The sequence below is a fragment of the Paramisgurnus dabryanus genome, chromosome 14, assembly GCF_030506205.2.
Source record: "Paramisgurnus dabryanus chromosome 14, PD_genome_1.1, whole genome shotgun sequence".
NCBI classification, from domain to species: domain Eukaryota; kingdom Metazoa; phylum Chordata; class Actinopteri; order Cypriniformes; family Cobitidae; genus Paramisgurnus; species Paramisgurnus dabryanus.
Window position 1 is genome coordinate 16185718 of NC_133350.1, and position 18416 is coordinate 16204133.

Consider the following 18416-nt stretch of genomic DNA (forward strand, 5'->3'; position numbering starts at 1 on the left):
TGTTACAAATAAGCTTAAGTTTATCTCGCAACTGATGATCGGTTGATGTCTATGAAACATCTTGTTAAAGCAGGATGATGGTCACTAGACTTGCGTGACAGCAAGATTATGTAACTTGGGAGGATGACCTTTACATAATATCACATTAGGTTTTAAACAATAGAAAGAAAATTATTTTGCATATAGGTTGTAATAAATGTATAGGTTCAGGTCAGTGATATATGCTATTGCAACACCAACTCGGTCTGTTATGGTTTTGATTATGTTTTGGATGCATGCATGTTTCCTGTTTATTTCCTGTTAACTCCCATTCTTTGACATCTGTGATGTTTATGCTCCAGGGCTCTCATGTATTTACCAAGAAACAAAGAAGCATAAAAATGAACCAATGACCTGCCAGCCTTCTCTATGTCTGAAATAATTCACTGTGATATTAAAAAAGCATTGAACCAGCATCTAGCAAAGCATTCAGCAAAAGAAAGTTTATGGTTCACAATTATTTTATTCAATAATTTAATTAATATACCACTTTTTTTAGTAATGATTTACAATTAAGTAAATCAAACCGAATTGCAATATGTCAAGAACAGCAATGGTCTAACACAAGATAAAGTACCACTTCCAAAACTAGAATACACTAAACCCAGTGTTCCTCTAGTGGTCTTAATAGTGCACTACAGGTGCCATCCTTCATTCTATCTTGTTTGATTGTATTTTGCTCTTCCTATTGCTTTGAGATGTGATCAATGATTACCTTACATTTAGCTGATGCTTTTATGCAAAGCAAGTTACATTTGGCATGCAATCTACATTATTATCAGTATGTGTGTTTCCTAGGATTCGAACCCAGGACTGTGTATGATCACATGCTACAAATAGGTAACAAAATGTTACTAGGAGAACCTTGTCAGAAAAGAAAGTGAAATATAATATATAACATTTTACACCAATTGATCCTAAAACACAACACACTGTTCCACCATTAAAACAACAGAAAACACAAGCATTCAAGGGTCCTTCTTTTATTTTTATTGCTGCATGACAGTCTCAGTGTAGTGCGGTACAGTAGGTAAAAGACTTTCAAGTGGCCAACCAAACTTGGAAGACATTTTTAGCTGCCATTTGATTCATTATACTCTACGTAGTAAATAATAAAAACAGTTGCTTGGTGCTTGCATGTTTTTATTAAATGCACTATCAAGTGTCATGTTGACTTGTGCTTTCTCTGCATCTTAGTGTTTAAGGCTGCGATGGCCAGGCTGGTGCAGAATCACACGGCGTATGCGAGAGTTGTGTTGAGGAAGACGCTGGCGGACGTGGTTTTGTCGCTGAATGCAATTGCGGCCAAGACTGTGGCGGTTGGCTCGTGTCTGAGCCCGCTGTAACCTGCCCACCTGGGTCACTTTGATAAGAGCGCCAGCCTGCGAGGCAAACCTCTGAGATACCCGCCCAGTGCTTCTAGTAACAGGAACTTCAGGCTCTACAATGCTGTGGAAAAAGCAAACCCATAAGTGTAGTAGATTGTTAAAATATGTCCTGTTTAGGCCCTGTTTATCATAAGTGATCTGATCCTAAGTGGTCAATTGAGACAAAAAAGGTTACGTGTCTCAAATGCATCTAATGTAAGAGCTTGTAACTGGATCTTGAGGGTTGCATATATTACTCACTATATCATGCATGTTGAAACAGCACACTTTTGCTTCATTAAATACTTAAAGGTGCCAAAGAATGCATTAAGATAAATTGTTCTTTGATATTTACATAGAAGGTATGTAACTTTATGAAGTGCAAAAATTATCCAGAAACGTTTTACATGTGCATTTACAACCCTAGGATTTGTCCTTTGAAAGAAATGGTCTATTTTTGCCTATTTGGAAGGGTCATGAATAACAATTTGAGCTCTGCTCTGAGGTTCATGCCAGTAGCTTACATTAGTAAACATGTTGGGGCGTACGTCTCAACTGTTACATCACAGTTGGTGTTATGTCGAGATTGGCCTATTTTCCAGCAGTCTTTTGCATGCACAAGGTTTACATAAGAAGGAGGAAACAACCACGTTTGAGGCTTACGATATGTCATGTACAGAACTTTTATTATTCATCTATGCCTAGGTAAATACAGTTTTTTATTTTATGGCACCTTTAAGTTTAACATCATGGGCTCTATCTTACACCCGGCACAATGCAGCGCAATGCGCGACGCAAGTGTCTTTTGCTAGTTTCCACCCTGCGCAATTATAATTTTCACGTTTAGCGCCACGTTGTTTAAATATCAAATGCATTTTTCCCGTTGTTAAAATAGCAAAAGTGGCATCGGACACGCCCATTTAGACCGTGCGCTTTAGACGATGCGCTAAGATCGTTAAAATAGGGCCCAAAGTTTTCAGTGTATGCATATGAATGCACATGCTTCACATTATCAATCCATGATATCTTGCATACTAAATCTGTTTTATAAATATATAGTTATTTTCACTTCTCAGGGTTGCTGCAGGTTTCACCAAGTCAAATTTAAGACTTTTTAAGACCTTTTTAAGACCATTATGAGTGAAATTTAAGACCAACGCGACACAATAATCTCAGAAATTCTCAAAACATTAGATATTTTATTTTTATTATATCTTTTTTTTTTTACAAATAAAATCCACTAATATGGGAAGATCAGTATGGTCAGCTGCTGATATGTGCCTTGTTAACATGTTTTACACTTTCTCCAACCATACGTTAATATGCACTATACCGCCATCGTATTTATTCATCTCTCTAATTACACAATAATTAAATGAAAATTTAATTTACCATTTAAAGGCTGTTTGTGGTTTGTTGTGTGTTGCTAACAAGGCCGTTTCTAAATCCGAAGGCTGTAGCCTCCAGAGGTCGCGTTTGTAGGCTGCATATGTCATCAAGATTAGCAGATTAAAGTAAGTAAACGGGCGTAAACGGGCATGAAGCAGTGAGGTTAACAAAAGCTTCCTAACTGAAAACTGTGTAACACTAAAGTTGACTCGTTGTTGGTGGCTCGGGACTCAACAACCTGACTGTTTAAGTTGATTTTCAATAAAGCAGTGTTGATGTTTTCGCTTTTGGGTCCTGGCAAATGCCACGAGCTAGTTGGTTAAATTAACACAGAAAATATTTTTGCTTATACAAAACTGCATTAAAGGTTTGTTTCTCGCCAAACCTACAGTAATACAGTCAGATCACAACACCTAAAATATAGCTTGGTATGAATTGCGTGGATTATAATAGCCTACATTTGTATCCTCTTTAAAAAATAATGATTAAAAACTGGGTTGAAGTGCAATTCAGTGACACACAAAGTGCAAAACTTTTCTTTTTAGAGGCCGCCCATCAAACACTTTCTTCCTCCGTCACTGATTAGTTCTACAGCATTTTAAATTACTATTTTATTTTTTGCGGACAACACTTTTCGGGAATAAACGGAGGTAAGAAATTTAAGACTTGGGTTAATTAAATTTAAGACCTAGGATGAAAATCTGGCAGTTTTTAAGACTTTTTATGGTCTTAAATTTACTTTTCTGAATTTTAGACTTTTTAAGACCCCGCGGGAACTCTGCTTCTTAAATTTTTATGTTTTTGTTGTTATTAATTTTTATCTGTGCAGATTTATTGGTAATATTTTCACCTTTCATCATTGTCCAAAACTGCAGCACATTTCTCTGTGTTTGACAGACTTTCTATTACGTTGGTTGGTCCATCGCTGGGCTCTGAGAAAGTCTCTCCTTCTGGTAAAGAAAAGGTTAGAGTTAACATATATTGTGGCTAAACACCTTTACCATTTAGTAACTCAAAAGATATGAGAATGATTCAAAGTAAACAGTTAACAAATGGCCAAATTGCGTTTCTTGTAATAAATGCATTTACTACTAGTAATAATTACATAACTCTATAATTGACAGGTAATGCTATGTATATCAAAAGCTAATAAACCATGCCATAACATTTCATTTACTTAAAAACTATATCTTAAATGTACTTCAGGCTGTTTCTTCATATCACAAGAGTTGCACTGACCAGATGTGCTGACCAGGAGCCAGTCCTCCTCATCTACCTCAGGAGATCCTGGCTTTGGTAGAGTTGCTTCCTGAGTTGTTTCAGTCACACTTCCAAAGATCAGATTTGTGAGCCGTTGAAACATTGTTATACGTGTGATTGATGGTGCACTGCTCGTCTGATAGTACCGCACTTCTCACAGAGGCTTCAGCACAACCTTTGGTAGAAGAGAAATGGGACAGAAATGTAAACACATTAAATATAGTCCATGTTAAAAAAATCCCACTAACCAGGGCTTGATTAAAATCCACACAAGGCAAGATCGGACTGAGAGCTATTTTTAACTGTATAACTTGTATTGAGGTCAGTCTTCTACAAAGCACTTGTGCGTCAGACTGCCTCATACTGATCAGAGCAACTTTTTCAGCCTTGGCAACCATAAAGGATATAAAGTGAGAAAATCCCTTCATACAAACTTCCATTCAAACCATTTTGTGTTTATAAAGCTGTCAGTGTTAGGTGGTACTTGATAACAATTCTTGTTACCAAGTAGATGCTTTCACATTTACATGTATTCAGTTAATGCATTAAATTGAATTGGGGGTGTGCATTGTTGGACCCCTGCTCCATTGTTACCATCCATCTGTCGTTTTCCAGCTGGGTGTGCCATTAAACAATACCAAAATTATCACTAAAAATCTCGCTGAAAAACACAGCATCTCCATTATGTAGAACTGAATTTGATTTGAATGGTTATGCATAATTCATTATTCAACATTTATCAAAGCTCTGTGTTCTGGATGACTTTTGGACATTTGTTCTGCTCTTTTATCTTGAATACCAATCGTCATTACTGGAGGCAAACACACAGGCAACCGATTTATCAGTTTGAGCAATATGCTTGCACATACACACAGATATTACAACAAAATGTCTAGATAAAGAAAGTACAGAACATGCAGTAAAACATGATATCTGCATCACGATAGACGGTTAGACAAAAATAACGGAGGTTGTTATGAGATCAAGCAAATGTATCTCGCATGGTTAACGTCTAAAACTGTAAAGGTTACATTTTGATTAAAGACATTATCAAAAAACATTTCTATTTAATATATTGAAGCATAAGTAAAACATACTACCTGCTTGTGTTTACCCAGCAACCGATTTTCCGTCGATGAAATCCTCACAAATAAATGTTTGGGAGCGTATATCGTGTTATGTGACTGGGTTCAGCCCAAAATATATAAGTCACTTGTTTTTCTTTTTTGGTTTTTTTTACCAATTTTTCCAAAAGATTTTACGATAGCGCTGTACAGCTCGCAACAAACAGCTGATAATAAAAACAACCCTGCGACCTACGTGGCACGCCCATTTGAGAATGTTCGTCCAATAAGATTTGTACACAAACCGAGAGGCGTAGCCAGAATTGAACGTGGTGCGTCATCCACATCTGAACAAGGAACGGTTTATAACACTAAACTGCACTACGGATTGGTCGGCCGCAAGTATCGCTGATTCCAGATCGGTAATGGAGGCAGGGAGTTGGACAAATCTAATGGGCGTGTAGTAGAATTTAAAAACTGCAGTAGCAACGGACTGTTATAAATACACAAGGGAGACATTTTAATGGGGAACAATTTGTGGCTTTTGTTTGATGAGAGTGAAAAGTAAAAAATGTACACATCGTACAACATTTATATTAGATACTTACATTTACATTTAGTCATTTAGCATTTGTAAAACATACTACCTGCTTGTTTGCAAATGTACAGTAAAGAAAGAAGAGTCGACTCCATCTGCTTTAAAAATAAATATTCAATTAAACCCCCTAGCTAAAACTAAGCTAATGTAGGTGGTGTAAAGCCTAGGTGTAGGTGGTGTAAAGCCTTTATAGCTGGTCAGGTTGGAAACCAGCTAAAACCAACTTGACCATGATGGAAGCTTGGGTGATTGGCTTTTCTTAGCTGGTTAAAGATGGAAGTAGCTGGTACTTTCAACTTAACAAAGTTGGTATTTGAGCCTGGTTGGTTGGTCAATTGGTTTAAGGTGCTTTTTATGTTGTAACAGAAACAGTAGCTAAATATGAGATCATTGTAGGAGACCTGCTACAGAAAGGTCAAATGTTAAAGGGATAGTTCACCCAAAAATGAACATTCTGTCATCATTTACTTACTCTCATGTTGTCACAAACCTGTATAAATTTCGTTGTTCTGATTAACACAAAAGAAAAATATATTTTGAGAAAAGCATGTGTGGACCCTATTACTTCCATAGTAAAAATTTTTCCTACTCTGAAAGTGAATGGGGTCCACAAACATTTCTCAAAATATCTTCCTTTGAAAGAAATTTATACAGGTTTGTAAAAACACGAGGGTGAGTAAATGATGACAGAATTTTCATTTTTGGGTGAACTAGCCCTTTAAGTGTTTGTGGGGAATGTTTTAGGATCAACAATGTCTTTTATAAGTAACAGAAAATTAAATGAAAAATTAAAGGTTTTATACATATACTGTAAAAAAAAAAAAAAGGATGGACGACGCGACGTTGCCTCCCTCCATTGTAATGATTTGAAGCAAAAAATGTCCGACCATGGTCGCCGCCATGGTAAGTAAATAACGTCAGTTTGGAGCCAAGGCATGCGCAGAAGGAATCGTCCGTGGAGCCAGAAGCGTAGCGGTATCAAACTTCCCCCCAAACGCTCGCGCGACCACGGCAATCATAAAGACACGCCCCGTTTCTATAGCATCAAATTACTAGCTAAAATGAAACTTATCACAAAAATGAACACTTGAGCATATATCAGCGTGATAACAACTACTTGAAAGGACAAAAAACATCTTTCGGAAAGTTTTATTGAAAGTGAAAATAATTGTTTTATTTAGAGCAGAGTCCCATTCGTTTGAATGGAGAGGGTGGGGTTTATGACTTGTACTGCAGCCAGCCTCCAGGGGGCGATCAAAGAGCCAGAGGCTTCACTTTTCAAGACTTATGAGGCACACACATGGGTTTTATACATAGACTGTAGGTTTTATATAAATTGACAAAATCAAGCAAATAGTGATTTATAAATGCAGGTAAAAACTGAATAAAAAAATCATCATCACATAAAAAAATATTTCATATAAGTACATTGTTGGTTTTAGCTGGGTTTCAGTGGGGTTGTTAATATTTTTCAAGTATGTGAATTTCATTAAAGGTTTTGTAGGCAATAGTACTTCTTTCATGAAATGTGTTATTAACTTAGAATTACAGTAGTGATCTGGTAGTCGTAAAATGTTGACTTTACAGTGCTTGTGCATTTCTGAATTAAAACAACCAAGCTGTAACGTGAAGTGGTGATGGTGTTTCTCAAAAATGTCAATATCTGTCCAGGAGAACAGTTAACTATCGTATTACCACAAGGTGGCGGTATAATCAAACTTGTACTTCACTCACCAAACTTATTCCAGACACATTCTGTCATCGCATGCAAAATTTGAAATGCGCACTTGTCACGTGTTAAATTCAGATCATAACGTTCTAAACTCATATATTTATAATTTTAAAGTGATCATAATAAATACATAAATTACATGAATCACACTGAATGTTAAAATTCCTCGTCAACAAGTGTTTTTAACTGGAACAGATGTATGCTGTACTCATCAATTCTATTATCATTCTTTATTCATTATATGAACGTTCAAATCGTCTTCAAAACAGTTCCCTCACAAAAGCCTTAATTTGAATGATATGGCATTTTACACACACTTACTTAGAGCTGTGAAGTAAACAATGAATTTTCAGTGTCTAATTTGCATGATCCTGACAGACACGAATTAAACCATTCATTTATGTGTATTACCTGCGCGAAGTGCGCTTCGGGTCGTTCACACCTAGGCAGCAGTCAAGTGCTCGGTAATTAAATGAAGCACTGACGACACGGACTGCTGTAGGCTGTTCGCTTGGGCGGGTCCAAATGGACGTATAACCCACCGAGTCTGACAGACTTTTTTCAATAAGTACAGCCTCACTAATTGTAGGTTATTTCTGCAGATCAGCGTTCCGCATTGAGAGGATTGAGGTTTGTCGATTCATTTTACGAACAGTATCAACCGAGCCGTTTGAAGCGAGATTTACCCCTGAAGATAACTGGATTACCTAAAAAGTTCAGCATGCCTCGGTCTTTCCTTGTAAAAAAGTATTTCACAAGCAAGAGACCAAACTACAGCGAGCTGGAATGTCAAAATGGTAAGTTTTTGTATCTTTTAAAGAGAATCTTAGCTAAGTTTTAACATTATAAAATGTGCAATACTTTTGTTATCAAGTATTCAATCCTTTAACTACTAAATTAGATTTATTTCTGATGCCTAAAATAACTGGGTTGATTTTTTTTTCATTCAACCAAACGGGACATATAAGGGAATGTCTTTTTATTTCCTGAGTTTTAAAGGGAATGTCGAAATGTTTCCTTGTGAATTTCACTTGTATTTAGTGAAAATGGTTGCATTCATGAGGTGCACATGTGTTTTTTAAATCTGTCTCAACTGCATACTTAATTCATTTTTTGTAGTATAATATATTGTATACTTAATTCTTCTGCCATAAGTTAACACCACCATAATTTTACTACCAGCTTTATATCTATATAATCTGCATACAAAGTATTGTAAACCTCAATGGGTGCTTATTTTTCCCCATCTCAGATACTTTGCCAGACAGATACCCCCTGGCAGAACTTCCAGCCGTGAGCAATGACATTCCCGTGACTTGCCTGACCACCGGATTGGTTTGGGATGTCAGCCTGCTACCTACCCTGCATGACCCATCATCCCCAACCACCCTCTCCACAAGCCAGGGCCCGCTGGACCTCAGCTCGCCCTCCAGTATCAGCTGCAGCAGCAGTGGGGAAGAAGATGAAGGACGCACATCAGATCCTCCGAGCCCGGATTCGTCGGACACGTATCATCCCCAGCAATCCGGCAGACCGAGACGCAGCAGTAAAAACAGAGCCGGGCAAAGGGATGACAAGAGCGAACCACCCGTCCCTGCAACCCGTCCAGCGTTCTTCTGTAAACACTGTCCCAAAGAATACAACAGTCTTGGTGCTCTGAAGATGCACATACGCTCACACACGCTACCGTGCGTCTGTCCCACCTGTGGAAAGGCCTTCTCAAGACCCTGGCTTTTAAGAGGACACATTCGCACACATACAGGTAAATCACTTAATTATGTATATTCAAGTGTACTTTAAGCATGTCTTTCTATGAGAAGGTCATGGGTTTGATCTTAGGAAACATGCATGCTGACAAAATGTATAGCTTTAATGCACTCTAAGTTGTTTTGGATAAAAGTATTTTTTTTTCTTTTTTTTCCAAATGCACTTTTTTATTTGATGCCTTCCGTTTAGTTTGGAGGTTTCCAAAAACGTATTAGTCAATGACTTAATGAATACAATAGTGATGCACTCACTTGAGTACGCATTCATTGCTCTTCATTGATCCCTCATTGTGTTGACGTCATCTTAACAATGTCACAATAAGACAATCTTGTCAATCAGTAGTGTGAGAGTAGAGATAAGCGGAGATAAGTCGATCAAGAATGCTAGGGACCAATTGTTAGCCTGTCCTGCTGAGTGGTCACTTGTTTTGTTTACTTAAAATCAGGTCTAAAGTCAACTTGATTCAATCAGTCTACTTCAGTGACTGTTAGCAAACTTTCTGAAGATTCAACAAAGCCACAAAAGCAATCCTATAAGGTCAGAGATAATTATTTTTATATCTTATACCTCTCTAAATTGTCTTTTTTTAGGTGAGCGCCCATTTTCCTGTCCGCACTGTAACCGTGCCTTCGCTGACCGCTCAAACCTGCGAGCGCACCTGCAGACCCACGCAGACGTGAAGAAGTACCAATGCAGCACCTGTTCTCGCACCTTCAGCCGAATGTCCCTGCTGCAGAAACACACCACGGCCGGCTGCTGTCCATCCACAGCCTGAGGGCATGGGGTCACCGGGAGCCATTTTGTGAAATAAAGAGGAACATTTCTGTGTTGCCAAGAGGCACTAATTCAGGACAAAGTGCCTTGTGAGATAATAATGACTCCGTGCCTTTTCTCGACAACAACACAGGACCACAAAACCGAACGTTCGGGTGGACTTGTATAAAACAACATGGTTGAAACATTTCTATTTGCCAGGACTTTTTCATACCAAAGTACCACAAATGAAGGAGTTATGAATGTGTTTAGATATAATAGCTTTTGGTGCCATGCAGCTTGGAGTCCTGAACCAGAAACAACTGTTATCAGGTTGGGGGTGGGCTTAATATGGTAGGGTATGTCTCTCAGCGTGACACACACACACGCAAACATATGCACACAGACAGACAGCTGTTCTGTGGTGCGGAGGCAGTGTGCTAACAGGTGTCCTGGCCCTGACCGGCACATCTCTGATAACAGGTGGCGTCTGCCCACTTCTCTAGAAACACACTTGTAGAGAGAGAGAGCCATATGAGTTTAACCTGTTTTTAAGTGGGTTTTAGTGGGTTGTTACCTGCATGTGCAAAATTTGCCTTGATGCCATCGCTTATTTTTTTACTGAAGTCTGTTCTTTGCTTTTCACAGCGTATAATGTTGTACCACTCTATATTTTGTTTTTGTTGTATCAGGGGATTAGGTTTTAAAATGCACTCCAGTTTACCAAAGAGTATTGAAGTCCTGTCATTTTATATTATTGAAACCAATGATTGGACGGTTGATAGCAAAGCCATGTTTAAAAATGTTTTCTTATACCTCAATGTTTTTTCTAGTGATGAAATGCAACACTCCTGTATTTTACATTCTCAGTACATCAATGTTTTTCTCGTGTTCTGTCCACCGTGCATATTCAATTTCCGATTTAACATTGACATTCGAAAATGTGCATGAAATTTTGGTGCAATTTGTTCCTCTGGATTTTTAGCGTACACTTTTTTTCATATTTTATGTCTCTTTGTAATTGTCCAGATCATTTTCATCCAATAAAATAATTTAAGTTTATAAAACGACTATAGATGATTCATCTTCTTTTCGGATTTCAAAAAAATAGGGAATCGGGAAATGACAACCATCAAGGACACTCGTCATACCGTTACCTGACAGCTCAAGCAATTTGAAACTGTTGAAAGAGCTAATAGATAATACAGTGCTTCATTTCCCGTGAATAGAAGTGAGTCACTGGTTTGTAACTGTGATGTTTGCTGGGTGGCAGGTGAACAGGTGAATTAACTCTGACAGCACAGGGACAACTGCGTGCACCTGCCACGCACAATGCCACCTGTCATGCGACGCGCACACACCCGTACTCGCGCTCAGCAAACAAAACGGTTTAGCCAGTTTGAGCGTACAGATGTTCGTTGCTCTTTAATCCGTGCGTTCTGACCACTGGATCCGTTTTTATATACAAGGCATAAAGATGTCATTGTGGCTTAATGGTATTTTCGGCGTCTGAGTGCTCTGTGTTCGTTCAAACTGTAATTTCGCCTCGGGAGGTTATGGAATTGCTTGCAGGCAAACTGATGGAATGTCTTACATAAATATTTTCATGTTGGAAGCTCTGCTTATGAGTGGTGGTTGAGCTGCATGCATACACTGAGTTGATGTAAGGTGCTTTTATATTTAACCTCGAAATGTAACTGTTATGCTTTAGAATAATCTGACCCAGGATCAGCTTTGTGCTCCCCATACAGCTGTACTCTCTTAAAAATAAACCAGAGATGCAATGAAAGAACCATTTTTTTTCTTAGCTTTAATAATCTGAAGTACCTTTTCTGACTGAGTACCTTTAGATACCATTTATACAAAAATGGGTCTGGCATCGTGAAGCACCTTTATTTTTAACAGTGTAAATTAAGAATCGAATCGCTAGAATGGATTCTTAAAAATAAAGGTGCTTGAAAGGTTCTTGCCACCGAAGAACTTTTTTTGGTTCCTCAAAGAACCATTTAGATAAAGGTTCTTTAAATAAATATTTCTATATACATTTTTAAAATCTTCTTTGAAACAGAAAGGTTCTTTAGACGGTAAAGGTGCTTTAAAGAACCATTTAGACAAAAAGGGTTCTTCATTGGCATCCTAAAGCCCCTTTATTTTTAAGAGTGTGGACCGCTCATACTCTTAGGTTCTGTAATGTAAGTAAGTGAAGCACAGGTCTGCATTACTCAGACTAAACTGTAAAGTCCAGACAGTGAGTCAGCTGCCATCAGGACCAAGAGCGAGTTCCCTTCTTTCACGTTCACATGTTCGCTCAGCAGTCACAGAAAGTAGACGCTTGTGCAGAAGATGAAGTCAATTTTTCCATTCGCTGTCCCAGAACTGAACGTCTGAAAAGAGTGTTAGATGCTTCCTTTAGTCACCCGACCACTCATAGACATACACGATCTTAGGAATGCATGTGTCAGGTGCCGACATGTAGTTTATGATTGTGACGTGTAATCTCGGGGGGTGCTGGGTTGGAAAGAATTGCTAAAGGTTCACCCTCCAGACAAAGATTTTTGGTGATGCAACTGGGGTGAAACTTTTATTCAGGCGCCATGAAATCGAGGAGGAACCCAATCCCGCAAAAGCTTATAGGAAAGAGACAGGAAAACATCTGTATGAAATGAGAGCAGAACAGTTACACATTTGTAACAAGCCCGGAGGGGAGGGAGAGGCGATCTAATGAGATGACGTTATCAGTGTTGCTGTGTGAGAAACTTTGAAGAAGAAATTCCAGATAAAGCCCCGACTCTGCGTTGTCAGCAGGTAAATAGGCCACATGCTAGTAAATCAGTTTTTTATGAATTTGGCAGATGCTTTTATCCAAAGCAATTCATGCATTTTATTTGCATGGTAAAAACCCAGCATTGGGTCAGAAGGGGATTGTATATTGGGTTAAACATAACCATTTTCTGGGTTAATTTAACCCAACGCTGGGTTGAAAATAACCCAACATTCATGCAGTGTATCAAACCTAACACAATGCTCTACCAATTGAGCTACAAGATTCTTTCCTGATGGAAAACCGAACCTGGAAAGCTTACGCCAGGCCAACGCGTCAATACCTCGCCAGCTCACAGAGATCTTGGTGTAACGCAACCCACAACGATATTTAGTAGCGCATATTCTTCTCTAAGAAATGAGAAGTAAATATGTGCTCTCACTCCTGCGGGATAATAAGACTCTGTCTCTGAAATCGGAGAACTCTTTCCCCACCGCGCGTTCCCAAGTGCCAGAACCTTCACTGTAATTTACCAAAAGTGGCTGCTGCTGCCATAAAGCATGTGTTTAACATTCCAATCCCTTTCTCAGTGCTTGCGCATGCCTTTTACACTCAAGCTCTTTCTCGCTTTACGTGGCCGAATTTGAGCATAAGCATGATGTTGCGAGTCTTTGCCTTTGGCTCGCTTCACATGAAGATCATCTCTCTCCCTCAGAGACACCCAATGTCCCAGGCAGGAAATGGGAGTTTACATTGGCCCGACTTTGCAGAGAGAGAACAAGTGGGCTCAAGTGTTCACCGAATGCAGTATGGTTGCAGTCAAGTCCCATCCCCCCATAAGATTCCCTCCCACGCCTGCTCTCCCACTCAGCAAGGGGGAGAGCGCCGGCAGGGCCTTGGCCAGGGTTTGGGGCTCGGGGCCTGGGATACAGGAAGAAGCTGTCAGCCTCCTATAAACACGAGTGGTCTCGCGCCCACGACGCGCTAGCGCCCGGGGGAATGCGCTGCAGCCGCCGCACTGTCTGTGTCGAAGTGACTACATGCTTAAAAGTCACCGCAGGTATTTTAAACTTCATTAAATTTATGGCTGCTGTTAGGTCTCTTCATCCTTATGGATGAGTCCCAAACCAAAGGTTGCATCATTGCCCAGTCAGTCAGTGACCTAACAAACAGCATTTAGTGTGAAGGTAGCACTTAAAAATTTGAACAGACCAGCTCAAACCAGCATAAATTTGCAAGGCTGGTTTATGCTGGACAGCATCCCAGGGCATCATTTGTAAAGCGTGCATACGCACAGATTTGATCGTTTGTACTCATTTATAAAAACGGTCTTGGATGTGGAAAAGTGCTTAGTGTCACATCAAGCTTGTCCTATTCCTGCAGATTTTTGGTAATATAAGCCATCCTTGCTCCATAAAAAGGATTTTAACATACCCAATGCTCTACTATTAATGTTTCAGGTTTTAAGGACTTTTATCCAAAGCTTTAAAGAATACATTGATCGGTATGTGTGCGCTCCCTAGAGATCGAACCCATGACCTTTGCATTGTTGACGCAATGCTTTACCAACCGATCTCCAGGAACATTCGATGCAGATGCGGAGAACGTGCCTGTCAGGCAGTGCTTTGTGAAGATAAGTATAGTTTTACGCTGATGTTTTACCTCACTTTAACCACATGTTTCAATAGATGCCCATCAGATGTGCAAAGGCTCTGTGAAAGAACAGTATGAGCCTAATTACAGACAGAGAGAGACTTCTCCATCAATTTCTCTGAGGTCTCCCATGAACAATGGCATCTAAACAAAACCACCAAACAAAAAGCAAACCAGAGTTCCTCAACTCTCTCTCCAAGAGCTTTGGAGTTTGCCAGAGGGCCGGTGGAGGAGCGGAGAGACCTTATTACAGAATAATGAATCACACACTCACAAGTCACAGGGTTGTAGAGGATGAATGTGCTCTCTGTTGGTTTTCCTGGAGCTGCGTGTTTACTAACCAATGACGCAGGCTGCACTTGATCAGAGACATGTGTTGTTGAGGTCTCAGATCCAGTGAGAAGGCTGGAGAAGGAGAGCCGGGCGCGAATGTGTGGCGCCTGAGCTCCCTCGGCTCGGCTCTGCCACACACACAGGGGTTGGGGTAACTGTGGGGGTCATGCTGAGAAAAATAAACCATGTAAACCTCAGGACAGGAAGCATGGTGTAGCGAGGAGATCCACATTAAGCGAGCATAAAGACTCTCATTTTGGGACCACGCGTTGGTGCAGCTCACATTTAAAGTGCAGAGTTTATTCCCCAATGGTGAGATGGCAAATTTGGGATGCATTTCATAACTTGTGCATTTTATGCTACATGATTCTGCAAAAATTTTATTGATAAACAGCTCAGTCCCATCCCAATTAACTCCAATGGTTAATCCAGTGTTGTTATGTCTACATTTACATCAGACCGGCACTTTTGTCAGTGCATTTAAATCAACACATAGTACATTCAAGGTCTTTTTCTTTTCAAGTCACATGTTCTCTGGGAATTGAACCCATGACCTTGCAATTGTTTGTGCTAATGCTCTACAAGTTTAGTCACATAAACATCTGCGTGCAAAAATATCTACATCATCTTAAGGTTTTAAACAAACAGAAGATTTATAGCATCTCCTTGTATGGTCACTGCTGAATTAATAGTGGAAATGTATTATGTGTATGAACATGACATTGCACTTATTCACTCGAAATATCCATTTGTTACAAATATTGCTCAATTTTAAGTAGAAATGCTTAATGACTCATATAAAAAATTCCTGCCAAAACAAGTGCAACATATCCTTGACTCTTAAAAAAAGTATAGTGGGCGTTGGCTGAATAAACCAAGCGGGAAGTGCGGCACACTGAGGATGCAGTCCAATTTTAGGTCTCTGCCTCGCAGGTCGTACTTAACTTGTTCCTGAGCAAAGCGGGTTTGTATCCTGTGCTAGGATTCCCCTGTCCGAACCTTTCCTCACGTATGAGAAAAGAAGTGTTGTTATTCACAAGCCGAACCCCAGATGGACAAGTGTCAAACTTTTACTGTCAGATCAACGGCACCTCACAGCGTTTCCAGACTTGCATCTTGGATTTCCTGTTGTTTCCGACCTGTAAAACGAAAGTTAAAGGGGAAATATTTTGTAGGGGGCGTGACCTGGAGGATAACAGCTTTTTGCTTGTACAGACCAAACAGAGAGCTGTGGGGCAACAGACACAAATAAGCCGTCATTCACATATAAAGAAAAAAAATTAATGTTCGACTGATGAAAAGCTGTTTATCACGTGGGAGGGCTCTCCGTTTACTGAGCTAACTAAACAGCGTTGAGTTTGTTTCGGCTTAACACAAACTAACACTCGAGCATATACAGTATATCTACAGCTGTCATATAACATCATGCAACCCACCAGCACCTTCCCCCAACACACACACACATACATCCAGGGGTGGTCCTTTGTTTGCTTCGAAATGATGAGAAACACTTTGCAAACCTTGTGGTCAACATGACACACGGGCTGTCTTTAATCCCACACGAAGCAACGTTCTCATCTTCATGTTTGGAAACGTTAGACAACTAGCAATCTCTAAACCAACATATTATGAGAAGGGGAGACTCGCTCATTAATGTGATTTGTGGAGCATGCAGGAAACAAGACGAAACTCCTACAAAACACACATTCATATTTTCAATATCGTCCAGATGCATGCAACCATACACATAAATGCGTGTAAAATAAAGCATATAGATGCTTTCCATCCTGAGTTTTAGTGATTTTACAACAGGCACATGTTGAAATGATTAAAGCTTGTTGTTTTCCCTTACCAAAAGTAGAAAAAAAAGGCTTGCTGAAAGAATTGCCACCCAAATCCTTATATATGGTGTTTAATGAGCTTTGGCTAAAATCTCTTAAAGGAAAAGTCACCATATCAGTTTTGTAATGCAACCGAGACTGTCGTAAAATCAAAATTTATACTAAGGAGGAGTCCAAAAAAGCAAATCTATGATGGGAACCACCAGCCTTGAGTTTTAAATACAGATAAACCGCAAGAGGAGGAGCATGGTAACATTTATTTTTATCTTCTAAAAACAGGCCATTTATCAGCAAGAGCCAAACCTTCAAGGTATTTTTGTAGAAATTAAAGAGCGGAGGAACATGTGCACCCACATATTGTTTTCTTCAACCTCATGTGTGTTTAAGCAGCAATACGTGGACTGCCCATCCTTTCACATCATTAAAAAAAACCTGTCTCTCACTGGACTGCTAAATGGGTGACACTCGCCCACCATGCCGGACATTCACACCTCAGATCAAAGAATTTCAGGATAACGGCTTTTACTCACATACCAGCGAACATAGCCCCCCCCCACACCCCAGTTTTAACACCCCAGTGACAAAGTCTGAAAAAGGGCAAATGGTACAAACACCTGTCTGCAGTTCAAACACCGCCATCGTCCTTGTGCAATCACCTGTCGACCGTCAGCTGTGAAAGCCTTTCTCACTTTTATGAAGAAGGAAGGGGCTTTCATTGTCTCTTACATGGTTGGTTTGTTGAGTGACTATCACCGTGCACAGAGCCGAGGGTCTGAATCACCCTCTAAATAGCCCTTAACTAAATAAACACTCACGTTTGCTTAGAAGGATGTGCATTAGAGAGTTTGTGGTACTTGACGGATAGGTGATCCTTATTAGTCTGGCACATTTTTTTGGATATCCCATTCATTGTATCAAGGAGTTTAATGTTTGTGCGTACTGAAAGTCAGGACTAGCGACTAGTAAATCTCACCAGAGAGAAAAAAGCAGAATGGAGGGATTAGAAGATCGAGAGGGTTGAGGGAGGAAATCCCAAAGCAACCTGACCTCCATCTGAGCTATAAGTCAACAGACATGAGTTCACCTCTTTCCCTTTTCTCTTTGGGGTGTGGTACGTCCATCAAACGCACATTTTGGCAACAAACATTCAAGGTGGCACCAGCCACTATAAAAAGAGGTGATGTTTTACTCAAACATCCCAACAAAGCACTAAAATTATACTGTACATCATGCATATAAACACATATTTAGGTAATGCATGAGCGTGCACGTACTGACATAGACGAAGAGTGAGAAAAATGCAGGGCAAGTGTATTCTCATAGCCCTCATAGTAGCAGGTAGATAGAGGTCTTTTAGTTTCCCTGCATTCCTCTGCATTCATGCACAGTAGAGGAAACAGAACCCTCTCTATCATCTGCTCATTTAGAAAACTCATGGCCCGCATGTGATTTCAATATGGACACAGCGAGTCAAATGAGGGTCTGTTTGCATTTGAGCTAATGGGTGTGCGAGTGTTGGAACTGATCTTCGTTGTAAACTTTTTTTGAGTTTATGTGTATGTTTTTATCAAGTTCGTCTCTTTGAAGAAAAAGCATGATGAATAAACAAACAAACAAACAAAGAATGAATGCAGATGTGTTTTATTGGCTTAATTCTCTGGCATGCAAGGGAAACAAATGTATTAGATTGTCCTGCATACACTTTCTAAATTGGTACTGTATTCAAATTCTGGGGGTCAAGAAGGACTTAAACATCAATCATAAACATACTAAGCAACTTCAGCAGTTCCCATTGTGCAGCTTTCCATGCATGATCTTCATTACCTGTTTCTCACAAAAGCATGAAAAACTTGTCTCAA

The 18416-nt window shown here is 39.6% G+C and overlaps 2 protein-coding genes across 3 annotated transcripts; one reads left to right on the forward strand and one right to left on the reverse strand.

The window, feature by feature from the left end:
- Window positions 1–1006: 1006 nt before the first annotated feature.
- tp53inp2a (tumor protein p53 inducible nuclear protein 2a) lies at window positions 1007–5378 on the reverse strand. 2 transcript variants are annotated; one of them, XM_065241267.2, is made up of 4 exons: window positions 5156–5378; window positions 4035–4230; window positions 3646–3742; window positions 1007–1488 (listed from the first exon to the last, which is right to left on the reverse strand). In XM_065241267.2, the coding sequence occupies exons 2-4, from the start codon at window positions 4156–4158 to the stop codon at window positions 1233–1235; spliced, it is 477 nt and encodes a 158-aa protein (XP_065097339.1). In that variant the 5' UTR covers window positions 4159–4230; window positions 5156–5378; the 3' UTR covers window positions 1007–1232. The 2 variants fall into 2 exon arrangements, with proteins under 2 accessions (XP_065097339.1, XP_065097338.1); XM_065241266.2 differs by having other exon boundaries at window positions 3646–3745; window positions 5156–5371.
- Window positions 5379–7950: 2572 nt separating this feature from the next.
- snai1a (snail family zinc finger 1a) lies at window positions 7951–11036 on the forward strand. Its single transcript, XM_065241268.2, has 3 exons — window positions 7951–8246; window positions 8702–9211; window positions 9807–11036. Exons 1-3 carry the CDS (start codon window positions 8171–8173, stop codon window positions 9989–9991), a joined length of 771 nt encoding a protein of 256 aa, XP_065097340.1. The 5' UTR covers window positions 7951–8170; the 3' UTR covers window positions 9992–11036.
- Window positions 11037–18416: the final 7380 nt, after the last annotated feature.

Bases quoted from the DNA above. Each gene is read 5' to 3' on its own strand.
- tp53inp2a (XM_065241266.2), bottom strand. From the start codon at position 4,158: ATGTTTCAACGGCTCACAAATCTGATCTTTGGAAGTGTGACTGAAACA. The intron at 3,746-4,034 runs GTCAGTGCAACT...TTTCTTTACCAG, and splicing joins GCTCCTGGTCAGCACATCTG to AAGGAGAGACTTTCTCAGAG. The intron at 1,489-3,645 runs GTGAAAATATTA...CTTTTTCCACAG, and splicing joins GTTTTGGACAATGATGAAAG to CATTGTAGAGCCTGAAGTTC.
- snai1a (XM_065241268.2), top strand. From the start codon at position 8,171: ATGCCTCGGTCTTTCCTTGTAAAAAAGTATTTCACAAGCAAGAGACCA. The intron at 8,247-8,701 runs GTAAGTTTTTGT...TCCCCATCTCAG, and splicing joins CGAGCTGGAATGTCAAAATG to ATACTTTGCCAGACAGATAC. The intron at 9,212-9,806 runs GTAAATCACTTA...GTCTTTTTTTAG, and splicing joins ACACATTCGCACACATACAG to GTGAGCGCCCATTTTCCTGT.